General features: G+C 33.8%; 1 protein-coding gene across 2 annotated transcripts in view; it reads right to left on the bottom strand.

Moving 5' to 3' along the window:
• The window catches only part of LOC126829449 (porphobilinogen deaminase), a 28,643-nt gene extending 7,794 nt beyond the window's left edge, over positions 1–20,849 (bottom strand). For both annotated transcript variants that reach the window (XM_050559351.1, XM_050559349.1), the window contains exons 1-5: positions 20,734–20,849; positions 12,994–13,072; positions 8,506–8,555; positions 1,570–1,703; positions 309–386 (exon numbers count right to left, since the gene is read on the bottom strand). In XM_050559351.1, the coding sequence (XP_050415308.1) occupies positions 309–386; positions 1,570–1,703; positions 8,506–8,555; positions 12,994–13,072; positions 20,734–20,775 (383 nt within the window). In that variant the 5' untranslated portion in view covers positions 20,776–20,849. The remainder of the gene's footprint in view (positions 1–308; positions 387–1,569; positions 1,704–8,505; positions 8,556–12,993; positions 13,073–20,733) is intronic.
• Between the last annotated feature and the right edge of the window lie 491 nt (positions 20,850–21,340).

Raw genomic sequence — 21,340 nt, 5'->3', positions numbered from 1 at the left:
CTTTGGCTAATAATTTGGATTTCAGAAGCAAATGTTGTAATTATGTATGATATTGCTATAGGCCTATAAAGGGCATTATCAAGATTTTGAGCCATAGATATCTTTTGTTTTACTTGAGAAATGGCTACAAGTGAAACCATTTTCAGCCATGCGTAGCTGCAATCAAGAGGAGAATTGCAATAGAATAAAATTAATTTATCTAACAAATAAACACTCCTTTGAAGAATTAAACATAAAACAAAAGATCTTCATGACACAAAGTGTGAGCACAATAGCCTTGGAAAAACTATGAAAATTTTCTATTATACCTCCCATCTGGTAGATCAGCTAATGTTTTATCACGATTACCAAAACTCATTACAACTGCATCACAAGGATCATCACGTCTGAAAACCATCAATATGAAACAGATATAATTATGTAATAATTTATAAACCGGATTATAGATTATCAAATATATTTCATTACAAGTTTAAATAGGCATCAGCACTTTAAAGGTCCACCCAGTTGGGCAAAATGTAAGTTTACTCTCAGGTTACACCAAACCAGAGCAATTTGCCAACCTTGCTGAGATGCAGACATTTTTATTGTATAATTTATTTAGTGGTTTTCTAGGATTTTTTAAACTTGTATTAAAACTACCTTTCTCAAATTAGCATGAGTCACTGCAAAGATTCCCGGTAGATGAAGATGGGGTTATTTTGAGTATCATATATAAATCAATTACATTTGTGATTTATGCCTCTTTAACAATGTATCATGTAATGCCATAAAAGAACAGCTCATATCATCCGATGACAGTTGAGTGTAAATGCACTTGCAGTACAGTATAATTACAAGGCTTTGCTCTCTTCCCTCCCCTCTTAAATTTGACAAGAGGTTTTGCAATATGTGGGACATTTTGCTGAAGTAGCATTATTTCAGCTAACACACACATTCAAACACATTGTAACTTTATGCAGATAAGGGCAAGAGACCACATTTATCATTGTTTTTATCTGTACACAATGATTTTCTTTTTCTTTAAATATAGTGCATATTTACAAGATTAAAAATAGAAGAGATTTAAAGAAAAAAATGGCCCAGATTTTTAAGCCTAAATGTAAGTGAACTATTTTTTCTGCGGAACTAACACAGCTGCGAAAAGTTTGTGCTGATTGCACAAACTGTGCCTGTAGTGACCTGATATCAGTCAGTTTAGGAAATTATCTTTATCTACATTATGTAATTAAGATTGTCAAAGTGGTTAACATAAACTACTACAAAACCTTTTTTTCCAGCCCCCAAATTGTATGCATCCCACACTAAAGATTGCCATGCAGAAAATATTATTAGTAAAATGAAAACAGAATATTGTTTTTCAGTATAATATACAAGTTAAGTTACTATTATTAAAATTTTATTTTTCTTAAGAGTTTGTTACATGATCTCTAGAAGATGACTTGGCAACTAGTCGAGCACAGTTATTTTGTACAACTTGAAGACAGTTGAGGTAGAAATCTGGAATGCCAGCCAGAAATCCATTTCCATAGTCCAGCTGAGACATTTTATTCTGAAAAAAAAAATTACCTGTAAACACAGCCTATAGTTAAACCATCTGGTAAAGTAGTTGGTAAATCTTTTAAAGAATGGACAACAAAGTCTACTTGTTTTTCTTTTAAAGCATTTTCAAGTTCTCTGGTAAATAGGGACTTCTCTCCAATCTGTAAATAGAATTTTACCTTGACAAACAAGACAAAAACTAGCAAGCGGTAAAACATATCTTATCAAAAGTGGGTTTGTAATATCTATATCTGGTACATATTTACAGGTTAACATATGAGATAAAACATAATGCAAACCTATATTGTTTACTGACTAATAGCCCGTTCAGACGTTTAAGTTGAACTGGTTTAAAAACCCTGGGGATCGTTAAACCAGTTTAACTTAAGCGTCTGAACGCAAATAAACCAGTTTAAAAACCCCTGCTCGCGACCTGTCTTCGAGAAGGCTTTTTATTTTAAACTGGTTCATCTTAGCCGTCTGAACGGGTTGGCTTAAAAACCCCAGCTCCAGCTTGCTTCGAGCATGCGCAGTACGCAGTTAGTTACATTCCTGTGAAAATATTGGGGTCAGACAGTGCCAATGTTATCGAAAGTGTGGGAGAACCGAATAAAGAATATGAAGCTACCCATGCGCAGTTAACTCTAACCTCCGACCGAAGAGGTCAGAATAGTTAAACTGGTTTGGCTTATAGTACGTGTGAACGCAACACGATGCTGTCTTAAAAACCCCAGCGATTATGAACTGGTTTAAAAATAAGCGTCTGAACGGGCTAATAGATGCAAAATACAATGAACACCCCCTAAATGTAATCAGAGATCAAATTTGGTTTTACAACATTTCTAAACAGTTGAATAATGAAAGTCGGGACAAAAACTTTCTTTGGTATAACAATTTTTAAACTGTTACACTAAAGTCGACCTACTTTGTATTTTGTCTGTCAGTTCATGGAGCCACTGTGGCTCAATAAATAAGGCACTAGCTCACTAACCAGGAGGTATTAGGATTGACCCCTGTGTTGGCAGAGATAGTTCCTGGGAACACCACATACTGTCCGGGCAAAATTCCCCCATGTAGGTACAGAAAAGCAGGATGTTAAGCATCTTTATGTCATCTCCATCAGTATATCACCAAATATGTTCAATAGCAAAGATTTTTCATTTTGAACAACAAACATGATTATATTCTCCAATCAGTGGTAATAGGCCGTATTCTCGAGGTGAAAATCTTGTCACCTTCGCTCCCGCTAAACCGGTCTACAAATCGGACTATCAATAATCATGCAATCAATATGTCAACAAAGTTCTCCAATAAAATCTGCCAATTTAATAGTTCAAGCTCGAAATAGGCTATAAATCGATGACTTATTTCTTTATAGTGCGGAGCCATATTTGCGTAGATGTGAGTTGGATCCTGCGCATCTATTTAAAATTTGGCCAATCAGTGGTCTCGCTTGCGGTCAAAAATTCTGGGGTCAAGTGCCAGGTCATAGCATTTGTAAACAAAGCCATGCGAACGATTTACCTTGCAAATCGCTCGCGGTTGGGACGAACAGAGATCAAATGAACCCCAAAAACGTCCCATCCGTGTAGAGAAGTGGTGTATGAGAGCCACAAAAGGTATTTTGATCACACTGACATAAAATGTGGCAGTCAGTCAGGTTTTTTCGACACTGATTAAGGATATGGGACCGGTCTATTTCACTAGAAAAATGCCTTAATATCAAGGGAGATTACAGAGAATGCAACAAGGTCACTGCTTCTATAAGTGTAATTCTAATAAAATTATTCATTTTACATAACAAAATACTTAAAACCTGTCTAGCCTGCTGACTTGATAATGATCATGGATAGACTAGTGTATAGCTAAGATTAAGAATGAAAAAACATATTTTGAAATAAAGGTTGAAAACTTAAAAAGTTGCAGAAATATTAAGAAGAAATGCTTAAATAATTTGAACTAGCTCAGAATTGTCAGGGAAAAGCCCATATGGACAAAATAAAATGTTGCATCTACAATGTATAAGCTTACAATAGATATATGAATTCAAAATGGGTTTTGTCTGCAATTGCGAATGAACCAGATGCCCCCCCCCCATCAATATGGGGCTCACCTACGACATAGTTTACATGTAAGGCTACCAGTATTTGTTTCACTGGACTTATCAAAACAGCAAAAGTGTTATTGGTGCTTTAAATAAAATAATAAAAATGCTATTTTTATTTCGCACTGGACTAAATTGTCCCTCTTTTGTATGGCCCCCGCTCGAACATACTTGGATTTTTTCTTGCAAATTATACAGCTCTCTGATAAAACTGACTTCTTTAACTCTGATGAAGTAGTAACAAGTACTGCACCATGATGTGATTCCTTTGGTGATATTAATGAATAAGTAGGGGTGAATGAGACACACTTTTAGTTTTTAAATTTGTTGAAGTACTAGGCCTAGTAGTAGGGGTTATGGACATAAAGGCCCTAAACCAAAATGGCTCAAGTATTTGGTCATAACGGTCAAAACTACATAACGGTCAAAACATTAGGGTCATAATGGCCAAAAAAAACATTTGAATTTTGATATATTATATATCAAATGATATTTATTAATATAAATATTGCATAATATAAATACCAATATTTCTTAATAGATAATATTTTCATATACATTTCTTTAATACATAAATTTAAAAACACTGTAGACATTTAATACTTAATACACTGTATAACTATAACATACATAATTTACAAAGACATCTATTTAATATGGAGGGTGGGTGGCGAATGGTTTAACATGTACACATGAAATCATAAGGTCTGTCATTGCGTCAATGACTTAATTTCAATTCTCTGCTTGTACGTGACAAGGACTAGGGTCACTTGTTCAACCTTGTGAGTTTTCTCCGAGTCCCCCAGTTTCCTTCCTCTGCTACAGACCCTCACATGCAAGCAAATTATTTAAATAAAAAGGAACCGTGTCGACTGGACATTAATGTTCAGCTCATGTTACTTTATCAGTGGGGTGTGAAAGATTTAATTAGGGATTATCAAAAACTTTGATTAATTAGTATAATTCCCCTCTTTCCTTTGAATCACAGCATGCAATGTTCTGGGTTGACTTGGATGGTTATATTCAATTCTTTCATTCAAAAATATGTCTGGACTTATGGTCTGTAGCCTATATATGATGCACCTTTATTTATTATATTTATTTATTACTTCTACTAGTTGGAATAGAAGTGGTCATATCTTGTTGAAGGTTTGGTGAAACCGTGTTTAAATATTATGTTATGAGTGAATTGCTATTTTTGTCGAATGATTAATATACTAATAGTAAGTTGTTAAATAATGTTTGGTAAAATATATTATGACCACATCACAGTAATACTAATACTAATAGTCTGTATGTATGTCGTGACAGTTTAGTTTCGGTTTGACTGAATGTAGACGCTGCCTTACCACTGAGTCACTCTCTTTCTTTCTCGCATCATTTAACTGTTTTGTTCTTAAAACATCTATAAAACGTTGGAAGAAATCCAAAACCACTGCCGACTGTATCTTCAATATAATATCCTTCGTACTAAAATATCCATTTGTATCGAAAAATTCTGCAATGGATTGGTCATTTCCATCCAATTGAAACCAGTCTATAGCTACCTCACGACATTTATCTCACCTTGTGTTTGTAAAGGGTTCTGCACTTCCCTTATTAACACTGTCTAAGTGAACAATACAAGTTAATTGAGCCTTTGTCGCCATTTAGTGTAGCTTCTACATGTATAACTGCAATGTGTGCCTCGTGAAGCACGCCATTTTGTGTTTACCAACAACACACGCGAATGTAGACAATAACGTGATTGGTCGATTGTGGAAAAAACGATCACGTGACGCGGCGAACAACGCTGAATTCTGTCCAGTGACCTCGGGCACTATGAATTTTACTATCAATAAATAGTCCGGATTTCAACGAAGAATATCACCGAAGAACGATAGTCTTTTTTGGGGGAACATTACAACAAACGACCGGATTTGTAGGAACGAAAATATTTTTGCAACGACAATTTGTGCCCATGGAATGCGGCCTATAACATAATCAGCCATGTACAATTAATGTATACTTAAAGTAGCCAAGTCTCTAACTCAATATCATCCAAAATCGTCGACATTGAAAACACAAATTACTTGTCAATTTAAATCAACATTGATGTTGTAATCTTACTGGGAAAAGATAGGCTTCTGATATCCAATATTTAAGACAAAATAAACATTTTAGCATTGGTACACGCATCGTGTACCATAATGCGTTTCAGCGTCATTTGTAAAAAGGGGCTCGAAGAACAAAGCTAGACATATTCCACAAGTTGTGTCAACCGGTGACGTCATATTCTTATCTGGAGAGCATGCGCAATAAACACTCTCAGTGTAGACTGGAATAATCAGACGCTAGAGATTGCCATTCGATTGAGACTTCTGGCGTATTTCGCCGAATATATGTGATTTGAAATTAGAGTAAAAACGGAAATGATTGAATGTAAATCAGTTTATATACATTCATACATTATTATATGGGTTGCGACCCATTTGTGTCAATTTCTAGGTCCCAAATATAAGCGATTTAGCTCCTTAAAATATAATGAAATCTGAAGTCTAAATACCTCACTCTATTGATTATTAATATATAAAGACATCAGTTTCAGTTGTATAGTAACATCTGTATTGTCAGTTGTATTGTGATATATTATGTCAATCAATAATAATATGCATGTTTGTAGAGCACATGAAATCAGACACAATGTATTTCTCATTGTGACAATGTCAGATATAAAAATTTGCTGCCAGGCAACGAAACATACGCCCACAGCAGCTAAATCATCTGAGTGGTCAACAAGGGTTGTCTCACATTTAATCTTTTGCAGGTAGTAAGTCCAACAAAGTGAAACAAGGGCCATAACTCCAGAAGTAATTAACAGTAATTGTTGAAAATCAATCGGCATCTTCGTTCAATAATTTAATTAATGCATACAAATTTCATACAGATCGGATGATGACTTTTGTCATTCGAACTTTCACAAGGTTCAACAAAATGAAACAAGGGCCATAACACTAGACATATTTAACAGCAATTGCTGAAATTCAATATGCATTTTTGTTTCACTAATTTTAAGGATGCATAAAAATTTCATACAGATCGGAGGATAATTTTTGTCGTTCGAGCGTTAACAAGGTGCAATAAAGTAAAACAAGGGCCATAACTCCAGAAGAAGTTAACGGAAATTAGTGAAATTAAATAGGCTTCTTCATTTCAGTAATTTCAAAACAATCAGATGATAAATGATAAATGTAGTCTGTACAGTGTTCACAAGAAAGTGTGGACGGCGGACCGATGGGCCATGGGAAGACAGAGGCGACGGCAATATACAAACACATTTCCATGTGGGCTTTTAAAAAAAAAAAGAAAAAAAAAAGTGATATAAACTGGAGGTTACCGTAGATACGTGTCACAGAGTTGATGTTATAGCTCATGCTAATATAAACAAAAAATTGACAGCATTACAGTTACATATAGAAGGTGGCATGAAATCAATAGAAACTAATGTAAACTGTAAAATGGTCATAACTGAAGGATATAAATAATTTTCAGATCAATAAATTTTTAGGTATAGTATCTTTGATTGTGCACGCTCCTAAAACTATTTACCCGTTGTTAATCTATAAAGGCACAACATGTTTGAAACATCACACAATTAAAAGTGCTTTAATAAAAAAAAACAGTTCTGGTCCAAATATTATTTCAAACCCCTCAATTCTCACTTATGTTATGGGGTATGGCCATTAAACATTTACACTTGCTTCTATTGATTTCATACTGTCATCTTCACAACCTTTTTTGAACAAGTCAGCCCATTCTTCATTATACTTGTAATAACAATCATCACATTCAAATATTTTTGACTTTGACACTATGTAAATGATCAGGCTTGTAATACTATAAAGTAAGTGAAATATTTGAATTCTTTTTATTGTTTTACAGAATGTGTTTAAATCTAAATAAATGATTTACCAAAACAATAAATAACAAAGATGTATATAGCAGTTGTATGTTAGGTACATGTATTACTGTCACTAACATGTATACAAACATTCGGATTTCTTCCTTCAATTCATCATTTCAGCCACAAATTAAGGAAGAGTTTGAAACTTTATTCATGATCATTAATCAAACACCAATTAAAGTAAAATATGTACATATTAGATTTAATAACAAAACCAGGTATTAAATAATAGACAGATCGTGGTGAAAATGGCTATTCTGAATTTATTGCCTAAACTGTATAAAACTAATGTCATTAGGGAAATAAAAATTGGGCGATTTATTAAAGATATGGCAGCAGTCATTTAGGGTTGTTAGCTTTTGATGGAGATTCCATAGATACAAGATCACATATCAAGTTTCATTAAAATAAAATCTATACTCTGTTATGTTCACAAGCCAATTTTGACTTTATTTGGGAAACAACTCCTGAATATCTGACGAATCACATTCAAATTTGAACTCAAATCCCAAGTTGTCATGTACATGTAGAGCCATGAGATAAAATCAGATGAAAAACATAGACTATGTTATAATGTGTTCACATTAGCAAGTGTGACCATGGGCGTATAAAAATATGTTACCTGAAAATTAATCAAATAGCAAGATTTCAACAACAGAATGTCAGTATTCTAAAATACCACCTAATTTTTATATCGGTATTAGCATGTGATCAGAACTGAGTTTCTTTCTCAGGCACCAAAATACAGGATAGGAAAGAAATCAACAAATTCAAATAATTTTTTCAATGTAACATTAACAGTAAAATTGTCCAATTTTATACTGTTTATCACTTGATTTGTTTCATGACAAGATTTCTTAAAATTAACTTTATTAGGGATAAATAATCATGAATTTTATTAGAAAGTTCCTTTTACCTTTGATAATGCAGAATCCAAAATATTATCACCTGTAGTGGACATAGTAACTGAAAAAAAAAATGAATGTACTCATTAAATTGAGTGGACAAGTTCTTAACTATTAGCTTTATTAGTTTTATATTAAAGAAGGCCACTAAACAAACTGTTTAAAAGCTGTGTAAATTAAAAGACCATGTTTGATCAAGTCATATGCGACGAGCTGAATAACTGTTATAGATTCTTAACTGGAAAATCCTGGATATATTTTAGTAAATAAAAGTGGTTAATTTATGTGAAAGACTTTTTTTCTAGTACTAGTACTGTGCGACCATCTGGAGTTTTAGGTTTTTTTTAAAGAATGATTTGAGTAACCATGTTAAGCATTTACGAACCATTCAATATTTGGAGGTAAATAGACCTTTCCGTCACATTTAGCATTTGATATACATATTATAAAACAAGTCACTTTTATTCAGGGTGTCCTGTGAAATCTGTGAATTTCCCCTTAATATATACTATTCAAAAAAAGTAGGGGATATATGATTTTTAAGTGTTATTAAAGTCACCTAATGAAACTGACGAAGAAACAAATGACAAAATGAAATGAAGTTCACATTCATCGATTTATTCCAAATCATCGTTAGACTAAGTAAGGCACAGACTGACCATTATAAGGGTAAAATGATACCCGGGGTCAAACAGCAAAGTTACCACAGCATCACAACCAAGTCAGTAACGGGTAAATCCTCCTCTGTTTGCCAAACAAGCATTGATCCGACGTGGCATACTCCTAATGAGACGTCTAAGGTCATTTTGGTCCAGATAGTCCCATTCCTGTTGCAACGCAGCAGCAAGTTCTTGGACATTGGCAGGACGTTGTTGACGTTGACGTAACCTCTGTCCAAGCATGTCCCAGACATGCTCGATGGGGGAGAGGTTGGGACTCAGTGCTGGCCAAGGTAATGTGGTGATGTTCTGTTGTTGGAGGTAACCTGTAACGATCCTGGCCCTGTGACATCTTGCGTTGTCATCCTGGAAGATGAAACGGCGGCCATGACGTCGTGCGAACGGCACAACATGGACTGCCAAGATGTTGTCCCGGTAGTACTGGCCTGTAACACGCCCTGCAACAACATGTAAAGCCGTTCTTCCAGCAACAGTGATGCCTCCCCACACCATAACAGAACCACCCCCAAATCGATCATGTCTGATGACGTTAACGTCTTGGAAGCGCTCGTTTCGACGACGCCACACCCTCCTACGTCTGTCCAAAAAATCAACAGTGAACCTTGACTCATCTGAAAACATCACATTGCTCCAGCGTCGATTATCCCAGTGTTGACGATCCCTACACCAACGACGTCTTGCCTGAATGTGATGATCTCTCAAACAAGGGATCACGCGAGGACGTCGGGCGCGAAGGTGACCCCTATGCAGTCGATTCCGAATCGTCTGGCCACTCACTCTCACACCAGTGTCTGTTTGAAGACGAGCGCTGATCTGATTTGCTGTGATGACACGATTTCTCAAGGCCAAGGTACGGATAAATCAATCCTGGGCTTGAGTTGTCGCCCTTGGTCGACCTGAGCGTGGTCTGTCCTGTACAGATTGTGTATCACGGTATCTGGACCATAGCCTGCTTATGACAGACTGAGAAACATTCATCGTCCGCGCCACAACCACCTGTGTTGTGCCGATCTGTAGCATGCCAAGGGCACGTAACCTTTCATTTTGGGTAAGCCGACGCATATCAAAATTTGTTTTCTGGTCACTAAAACAATTAAACTGATGTTTCCACCCTGGAATTCAATGCCACAATGACTGTAACATTCAAAGTCAGAGTCGTGCAAATCTACGGTTGGACCCCCATGATGATCCCAAGCATCACCTGCATTCCATGCGGTAGCTATTGGTGCGTTTGGGCGTCACATGTAACTGGAAATGTTTCTTCTGTTAGGTTCTATAGTGACTTTTTTCGTAGTCATTTGCATATTTTAGTATTATGCCCCCAAAATCAAATATCCCCTACTTTTTTTGAATAGTATATATATAATGTATACCCAATGAAATCCAAGATGCCTCTAGCTGTTGCTATTTTAAGTAGATGTATTGAATAATGACATTTTATAGATTAGGTGCCTGGCTTCTCTTCCAAATCGAATAACACTATACACATGCTGCATTAAAAATTCATGAATCTATTTTTATAATTTAAAAAGTAAAATATTTACTAATGTCCAAAAGAAAGTATACGCTGTGCATTTCGTCCTGCTTCAAAGTTGTTTTTCCATTGTATAAGGTATTTGGGTACGATGTCCATTTGTTTTGCCTTTTATTTGCTTAGAAATATTGAGTTTGGATGCACGAGACATGTTCAGTGTAGTTTTATCACATTTTGTTGATTTAAACAAAACTTAGTCATTTTTTTTTAGGGTGTATGCTTTCTTTTGGACAGTAGTATATACAAATGTACAGAAGTTGTACACCATATGAATTACAGGATGTGGGCATTAATATTTAAGTGTCTGTCAACAATATCATACAATTTGAACCTTCAGGGGAGTATTCTAAAATTTTCTACTGTGTATCATTACTATCCTATTAGTATTATATCTCTTATATATGATGCCTGCAGGTAAATACTGAAAAGTAAGTGTTCTGCTTAAGCACGCACATTATTTTATTCAGATTAAGCTTTACATTTGAAACCTGTATAACATTATTTTTTCATATATGGTAATATTGATAATTATATTGTGGGACTGTTGTATTTCTTTTTATCAGGGGCATGAACATATATATAATGATCAAATAAAAGTGTTGGGTTCAAAGTGTAAAAGGAATGGAATTTAACATCACATCAATACAATATTTAAGACTAACATATGGCAATATTCATTTTAATAATTATGTGTGCTATGCAAACGTGAGAATTTTGCTAGGACAGCGGTATTTACACTGTTTCGGCTTACTCTTATTCAAATTCCAACTTCCAACTGCTATGGATGGCCTTTGGATTTTTGTCCAATTTGAAAGACTAGACAAACATCCCTTGTCAGCCCCACATACATAACCCCCGACAAGTTGGAATGAGGTTTAAATAATCCTAAAGGTTCTTCTCGGTTTTCACTGAGATTTGAATGCATGACAGTCTAGTCGGGATGCCAATGTCATAGCTGTAGACCACCACAGCGACATTAAAAAACAATAAAAGACATTATAACTAGTAATTGCCATGCAAGATATGCCCACATTTTGCAAGGGATGGACAGAAAACAAGCTAAAAATATGAAGTGATTTTTCTTACAATCAGGGGACACATTTCAGGAAGTTATAGTCCGATATGCGCTAATATAAAAAGGAATCGAAAACTCTGGGATGTAAACATATATTTCAAGTTTCATCAAAATCAGATAAAAGTTCTGTTTTCTAGAGCAGTAGAGGGTTTACAACCTTGTTATAACACACTTTTACACTATTTGCGTGCAAGGAGCGGCCATTTTTGTTGGGCCGCTTCGGTCTGATTTTCACAAAATTCAACTCCGCCTTCATTAGGTTGTAACACTGATATATTTAAACTCTTTTTTAAAATCAGATAAAAATTGTGACCTCTAGTGGGTCCACAAGCTAAAAACTAGATTTTTTTGTACAATCAGGGGCCATAATCCAGGAAGTTACTATCCAATATGTGTGAATATCGACAGGAACCTGGATCTTTGGGATAAAAACATATATTTAAGTTTCATCAAAATCAGACAACCTTGGTATTACATACTTTTACACACTATTTGCAGTTTCGGTCCTATTTTTACGAAATTCAAACTCAATCATCATCAAGGTGTAACGGTGATATATAAACACATGTTTAAAGTTTCATCAAAATCGGATCAAAACTGTGACCTCTAGAGGTTCCACAACCTTGATATTACATACTTTAACACTATTTGCGTACATAGAGCGGCCATTTTGTTCGGCAGTTTCAGTCCGAATTCGAACTCAATCATCAATATGGTGTAACGGTGATATGGTGAAATGGCAGTTTCAGTCCGAATTCGAACTCAATCATCAATATGGTGTAACGGTGATATATTTGAATGGTTTTTTTTAATCAGTTAAAAAGTGTGACCTCTATGGGGACCACAAGCTAAAAACATGATTTTTTGTACAACCAGGGGCCATAATCCAGGAAGTTGCGGTCCGATATGCGAGAATATCGAAAGGAACCGAGATCTTTTGGTTATAAACATACATTTCAAGTGTCCACAAGCTAAAAACATGATTTTTCGTACAATCAGGGGCCATGGGCCATAATAGTATAATAATATATGAAGCTTTGATTCAATACATGCCAATATCGAAAGGAACCAAGATCTTTTAGAGATAAACCTATATTTCAAGTTATGTCAAAATCGGCTAAGAATTGTGACCTGTAGAGTGTCCACAAACAAATTGTGGATGGGCGACGACAATATAAATGAAAATTTGGGACATAAAAAAATGTTTTACTTGTATGTATAGTTTTCTCTAATCTTGGATGACATTCTTTTAATTTTGTAATGATGGTGTTTGTCTGTATCAAGGCCAACTGGAACAAAGAAAAAAAAATATTCACAAAAACAAAGATAACCGTGTCCTGGTAGCAAGCAACCTATTTAGTTGATTTGCATACTTCCAAATTTGTAACACTGATATAGTTTATCAAATCAGAAATTAATAAGATAGGTTGCCAGGCAGCGAAACATACGCCCACAGCAGATAAGTCGTCCGAGGAGTCAACAGGGGTTGTCATATATTTTTTCTTTTGTCAGAAATGAAAACACTTACTACACACTAAAATATTATTACGAGTAACAACGCATTTCTGCCCTATTCTAACATTTAGCATACAAAACATTTAATAGCAATTGCCATAATCATTGGAAATCATTGGAAATTGATAGGCTTATAAATAAACACCTTATAAATAATAGTCAGTCGGATATTAACTTTCGCCTCTAAAGCAGTAATTATTGGAAATCGTTGAAAATCAATGGGCTTCTTCGTCTCATGACCTTAAACACTGTGTATAAATTTAAAGTCAACCGAATATTAAAAAGAGCGTCTAGAGTGTCCACCAGATATTTCAAAGTGATCAATATTCTTCAAGGAACTGGAGTAGTCAATATTTACATGTACCATGTGCTAAAGGGTAAAATGTTCAATAATCCATCTGGGTACATTTTTGTGTGGATTAAGCCATAAAAAAATTGATTTATATTGGTCGAACAATGCCAATGACAATCAGTGGCTTTAATAGCAGTCCGAATACATAAATGACATCAAAACTTGACAATCCCATATTTTAAAATTCTAACAAGGAAAGGGACATGAAATTATTTTAATCTGTAAGCTCAGCCTGAGAACATGATCTTCAAATTGAAATTGAATTACATGTATATACAAAAAGATATAAAAAAAAGTGTTAATACTATTACAAAATGTTAAATTTTGCCTCGGTTAAATTGTTTAGTTACTGTATTAACATAAACATATTTGGCTTGTGACTTCACATCACTACCTTAGATATTATATCATTATCAACAAGATGTTTAAAGTTAACTCATCAGACAGTGTATCATTGACCTAAATCATAAAGATATGTCTTTAGATCGCAATAAATTGACAGTACTATTTCAGTAAGATTATATATACAGGGGTTGTTAAACGACAATTATTTGGAATTTTTGTTTTGTTTTTTCAAGTTTTAAATTTTTTGATCAAACCAGTCACTGACAAATTATGATGATCAAAGCATTCGTCAATTCATTAATGTCAAGATGGGCCTATTTAAATGGCAATAAAATAAGGAAAGAAACTTAAACCGTGGTCATCATTATTTACGTTGAATAAATTAATGTAAGACTGATATCTATAATGTACATCCTGATATACATGTATGATGGTTTTTTTTAAAAAAACAAAAATAAGAATGAAAAGGATGTGAACGTCATGTCATGCCCACTTCAATTATACTTCTATTAATAGTATAATATGTTTTATATAGGTAATATAAATCTACTGTAATTCGAACAGGAAATACTATACACCAATCAAAAAAAAATTACCCTTTTCCCTAGTTCAAACAATATGCTGTTGTACTCGATATATGTACACACTTTTAAGTACATCTAAAACACATTGCTAGTGATAGTGTCCTGATGCAGACAGTCCAGATGTAAAATACTTCATGTTTTTTTAATTTCTATTTAATCTTTACACTTAATAAAGGACCGTAGGCCTAGCCTATCTGATGTGCAGTGGGGCATCTACTGTCCAGTTTTGCTGAAATACCATTTGTTGATTTTATGGCTTTGTTATATGGCTTAAGTCTACTTCCATCAAGGGCGATATCGCACATACAACAAAACTACCTGACTTACTAATTACAAGTCTTTTTATAGTCTTTTACGTCACACCATTCTGTTTCATGTGATACATGAAGAATGTAATCGGTAATTTTTATGGAAAATTCTGCAAGACTTGAATTTTGTACCTAGTTCAGTCATAAAAAAAAACCCAGTCAAATTCATATCATAAATATGATAATTCATCAGCAGTGGGCTAAATTACACCAAATGAACCTGATATACGGGATCTAGAATTAATCCTAATGTATACAAAGCAATCAAAGTTAATCTACTGAACAAATATTGAATGAACCATTTCATTTTCAATGTTGCTGGTGAATAACAAATGAAAACTGTATATACATGTAAACTGTGAAATTTAAATCCAAATTTTGAAGAAAAACCAACCACAAGAGTATGAGCTATCAGATGCAACATTTATCAGTTGTTCAAGAATCAATGTATTTCCAAAGTACAAGAAAACACTGCCACTTCATCCATCTGTCAGAGAGATAAGGGGCATTTTTGTTGTATAATAGTCTAAAGAGGAAAATACTAGAAATTTGTGACAATTTCAGTAGAACTTGTTTCGAAAGTGTTTCTATACATCGCAATAACTAGAACCTTGCGAAGAGTGTTGCAATATCATGAAAATTATACTTTTTCTCAAAGAATAATGAAATGTTATCTGGACCCTTATTCACAAAAACTTAAACTAAATTTTAAGAAATACTGCAATTCGATTGGCTGACCAGTAAAATCAATTTGCATATATCCAATGAAGTTGCAGTATTTCTTAAAATTTCTGTTGTAACTTGGTTTAAGTTTTCGTGAATAAGGGCCCTGTGTTAATTTTGATCCATGTTTAATTTTGTATAGGTCTACTTCCAAGCAGATGTAAAGACAATACTTGTCAATTCAAAACTCAGAGACACAATCATCTGTTAAACATATCAACCATTTGATAAAGACACAAATAAATTTTCTTATGACACTCTTCCCCAAAACTTCTAAATTCTGAATTTTTTCATTCAATTGCAAATATACAGGTTTTCAATTGTACAAACCTATATTGCCATATTTGGTTTCTTACTTGTAATGTTTTCCAAATTATTAATTAGACATTAATTAACTTATCCAGACCATAATCAACTCTTGATGGCATCGCTAGCCTGTGATATTTACTGGAATAGAACCCAGTCTGCTGCTTCTGATTTATTCATGAAATGGATAATCAAGACAATGATTTTTATTGTACCGAATTTAGTAATGATGATCGAGGTTAGGCCTAAAATTCAATCGCTAAATACTCGTTTCAGGGTGGATCAATTTGATCGAAATTTTCAGCAAATTCCCTTTACATTATCTAGTTTTTAACTATTATAGTCAGAACTGCCAGCTCTTTATCTAATCTCCCATAATGTATCTTTAAAACTTTCAAAACAAGTTCTACTGAAATTGGTCCAAGTATTTTCCTTTACTATGATATAAATGTGGTAATTTGTAATCACTCTTTTATTTGTTGTTGATTTGTTATAAATGGTTCTACCCATAACATTGAATTGTGTTACACAGATGAAATTCTGTATATTTACCAAATATTGTACTTATATAAAATGTGTACAATAATATCTTTATATATTTTGCTTTATTAGCTTTTACTGGTAATTTCTATATTTTTTTTAAGTTTCATTGCCTTGAACATGATAGATTATAGTTTTGAGAAACTATTAATTGTACCCTGTACAATGTAGACTACAGAGTGAAGGGCTTGGTGACCTGTACATTCACAGATATATATATTTTATTTTCAAATCCAATGTTTTTCTATGAAAGGTGTTGATTACAAATACCACAACACATAACCCTGAATGTTCTATTAAAGCCACATGGTAAAAATGTGTATGTGCACATATTGCAATAGCTTTCACAAATCTATTTTAAATTTGTCTTGGTATCTAAAAGAAGTTTGATGGATCAGAAGTTTCTTTGACCCACTTTCCATTTCCCTCAAAATTACCCACCCCACCCAAAAGACTTCAATGTTACTTGAGCTAAAAAAGAAAACAGTGCTAAAAACCATGAGATAATTCTTATAATATTGTTTTAGCCATGATTGGAAGATTTGGATCCCTTTAATTTCACATGGAAAATCATTTTGTTTACTATTAATAAAGTATTGTTTGGAAATTATTTTAGACACATTACCACTAGGTGAAACGAGTTGCTTTGAGCTGCAAGAGGCGTTCAGGTCACCCTTTTTCAGTTGCATTCAGTTGCCGAAACGCCAGTTGCTCTCACTCTCAGTTGTAAGGTTGACAAAGTCCCCCTTTATGTAAGAGCTAAACCTGCCTATTGCAGATCTTCCTTTTGTCTTCAAATGTTATATAAATTATTATTGAGACATTTATTCTAGACAATCGGAATGACTGAGATTTAATTGGATTTAAACATCCGCTAAATTTAAAATTTAATGATAAAATGGACAATCGAGACTAAGTCTTGGTTGTCAAGTGCCATTGCTACACTACAATATTAAAGTAATATGAATGAAATTTTCAACATATTCATTTTTCATTATCTTTTTCTGAACTATTATGGCAAGAACGTCCAGCTCTTTAACTAAATCTTACATGAATCTTTAAGCTTATCTTCACATCATTGACCCTTTCTCATCAATCATATGAAGATAGGTTGCCAGGCAACGTAACATACACCCACAGCAGCTAAATCGTCCGAGCAGTCAACAAGAGTTGTTACATATTTTTTCTATTGTCGGTAATGAAACATTTATAATACACTAAAATCTGATTAAGAGTAACAACTCATTAAGTAATTATCCGAAAATCATTAGAAATTGTTTGGCTTTTAGTTCTGCCCCATGCTAACGTTTAATATACGAAACATTTAATATCATGGATTTAGCTGTTCAAGTTATCAAAATTCATTGAAAATCAATATACTTGTTCGTCTCAAGACCTTAAACTCTGTTTATCAATCTAAAGTCAATCCGATGATAACTTTGGTCGCTAGAACATCCACAAGTGATAAATTTAAAGTCAATCGGATATTAACTTTGGCCTCTAGAGCATCCACAAGATATTTCAAAATAATCAAGGGCATGAACACTAGCAGTAATTATCGGAATTCGTTGAAAATCAATAGACGTCTTCGTCTCATGGCCTTAAACACTGTGTATAAATTTCAAGTCAATCGGATATTAACTTTAGCCTCTAGAACGCCCACAAGATTTTTCAAAGTGAACAACTCTGGTAGTAATTATCTGATATCATCGAAATTACTGGGCTTCTTCGTATCACAACTTTAAACACTGTGTATATATCTGAAGTCAATGAGATATCAACTTAAGCCTTAGAGCGTCCACAAGATATTTCAAAGTGATCAAGGGCCATAACTCTGGCAGTAATTATCGGAAATCGCTGAAAATCAAAAGGCTTCTTCATCTCACTAATGTAAACAACATATATCAATTTCAAAACAATCAGATGATAAATATAGTCTGTAGAGTGTTCACAAGAAATTGTGGACGACGGACGGACGTACGTATGTACTGGGCGACAGCAATACATGTATACGACCACATTTCCAATGTGGGTGTATAAAAATCAGTATTAATGCCTGAAACAACAGTATCAAACTGATAGACCCAATAAACTGGTTTAATCAAATGAAATGGTAATCTGTATGTACACACAGGTGATGGGTAAAGTATGATGCAATGATAGTTTTTACCATACCATACAATCAAAGTCCTCTTATTGTTCCCTGTAAACTGATTAAACACCCTTGCACATCATGATAAACCTATAACTTTTCAATAAATAAGCAATGAAAGAATGTGATGTAACAATATTTGATGGACTTGTTGGCCGGTTACACATGTAGGCCCTACAATTACAATGTCTATAGTATGATTAGTTTTTAGAAATTATTATCAAACTTCTGTAAACATGTATCATATTGGCCTTGCAGGTGTTAGTGAGAGCAAAATCAGAAAAAAAAACAATTATTATCTGTTGTTTCAATTGCATTTAGTAATTGAACTGAAATACACAGGTCACAATTCTATGGAATACAATAACTACTTATTACTGAGGCTTCTCTAGTCTTTATCAAGCAATAATAAAATATGAAATGTAACGATATATAGTTGGGGTTTGTTGGTGGGTCACGATACGACATGTCATGTATTGCGACAATACAAAGAATTTGGTGTAAACATTAATATAATGACATTTATAAATAAATATGAATGCAACTTCTTATTAAGCAAGATAAATGTACCATGTCATGTAAATGTCACCACGAAAGCAGACGACATATATAAAAATAACAAAATTTATAACAGCTAAGCGATATATCGCGATGCAAAACGATACCATTTATTACGAAGCTCTGCATCACGATACTGATACGTAGCAATGTATCGTTCCACCACTATACAAGTAGAAACAATACTTTGTTAATGCCCTAATTACATTTCAGATTTTATCATTGCTTAATAAAGACTAGATAAACCTAGTGAAAATGTCGCTCAGTAACAAACAGTTATTGTATTCCATAGAATTAGGTATGAATGAGTGAAATAGTTTGGTGTGAGGCTGTATGGGGGATTCCCAGAGAATTTGATAAAATCAGAAACTCTGAGACAAAGTTTCTGCTCATTTAGGTATTAAGCATCTTATATACATTTGTCTATTTATACAAATTAGTTACTTAGAAAGTGTTGACATAAACATATAATTATTGAAGGATTCAGATTTAGGCATTTAAAACAATAGTTAGAAGAAACTTAACAGATCAACCCCTTTAGTTGTCATAATTTGACTGACAGGTTAATTGCTGCCTGCCTCTAATGACTAACCAAGCATTAATGAATATTAAAATATAGATTTGAAATTTAAAACAGAATTAAAAAATAATAAAATAACATATGACCTAGACACCAGTCATATTACTATAGAATTTGATAAAATCAGAAACTCTGAGACAAAATTTCTGCTCATTTAGGAATGAACGAGTGAAATAGGGTTTATAATGTCCTACTTTTCTCCATCTGCCTACATATTACATGTACATGTAAAGGATTAGTAAAGTGGAGTGAGGCCAAAACTGCGGCAATGCTTTGCATGTTTGTTTGACATTATTTCGATTAATGAAGGAGAAAAAAAAGATCTTCTGTATCTGTAGTGTGGGCTGGGCCTGGGGTGGGTTCTGACCTAGTCTGGACCCCTAGAACCCTCATCTGCACACACACCTGACATAATACTATAAGTATAACTATAGTAGGCCTACACCATTAATCAGCATTTCATATTTAATATAAATATGTAATAATTAATAAAACAAATATCCTGTTCCTGTTATGATGTCAATAGAAATGAGTCAAATACAATGACTGAACTAAAAAACACATAAAATAAACACTTGCCGTTACCCTATATGTATCTCTAATAATAGCAGCTAGCCTAATTTTAAAATTATAATGTAATTTATTATTAATAATAAAGATATTATTAAGAACATAACTACAGGCTTTAGACTTTGCATGTAAAAACAGATACATTTTAAAATATTCACACTAATAACTTTAAATTATTATTTAGTTGGATAAATTAAGTATCTATGACAATGTTAGGCTAAATATCTGCCAATAATTTTATTTTGGCAATAATAAATAGTCAGTCACGTCACCTCATATTCATGTCGTCGAACCACAGACACAGAGTAAAAATCGAACTCAACTTTCAAGGACTATCCAAATCATCAAATCAAGATAACCACCATAAAATATAAGTGATTTGTAATATTTTACAAAATTTCTAAATAAACATTTTACCTGACTCTTCCTGGACCCAACAACAACTGTGTTTTCTGACATCTTGTGACTTCTCTCAAGCCGACAAGTTTAGGGTAGCTTGCTACCAGTGTAAAGTCATCACGTGATCAACATTTATTTTCTAGACTCAGTCAATCCAGTCTATTCACGCGCTCATATAACCATTTAAAGTCGCTAACTCAGTAGCTCAATATCATCCAAAATCTTCGACATTGTAAACACGATTTTTTTTGCAATTTAAATCAGCATTGGTGTTGTGGTCTTACCTGGAAAAGATGGGCTTCTGATATCCAATATTTAAGACAAAATAAACATTTTACCATTGGTACACGAATCGTGTACCAGAATGCGTTTCAGCGCCATTTGTAATAACAAGGTGCTCAAAGGATGAGGCTAGACATATTCCACAAGTCATGTCAAACGGTGATGCCATATTCTTATTTGTAGAGCATGCGCAATGCTACTATTGGTGTTGACTGGAATAACCAGACGCTAGAAACTGTCTTTCGGTTGAGACTTCTGGCGTATTTCGCCGAACATAACTGATGACAATTCACAGTAAAACGGAAACGATTGAATGTAAAACAGTTTATATAAATTCATATTA

Source organism: Patella vulgata, chromosome 8 (assembly GCF_932274485.2).
Source record: "Patella vulgata chromosome 8, xgPatVulg1.2, whole genome shotgun sequence".
In the NCBI taxonomy this organism is placed as follows: Eukaryota; Metazoa; Mollusca; class Gastropoda; family Patellidae; genus Patella; species Patella vulgata.
This window is presented reverse-complemented; position numbering and strand designations above follow the sequence as displayed.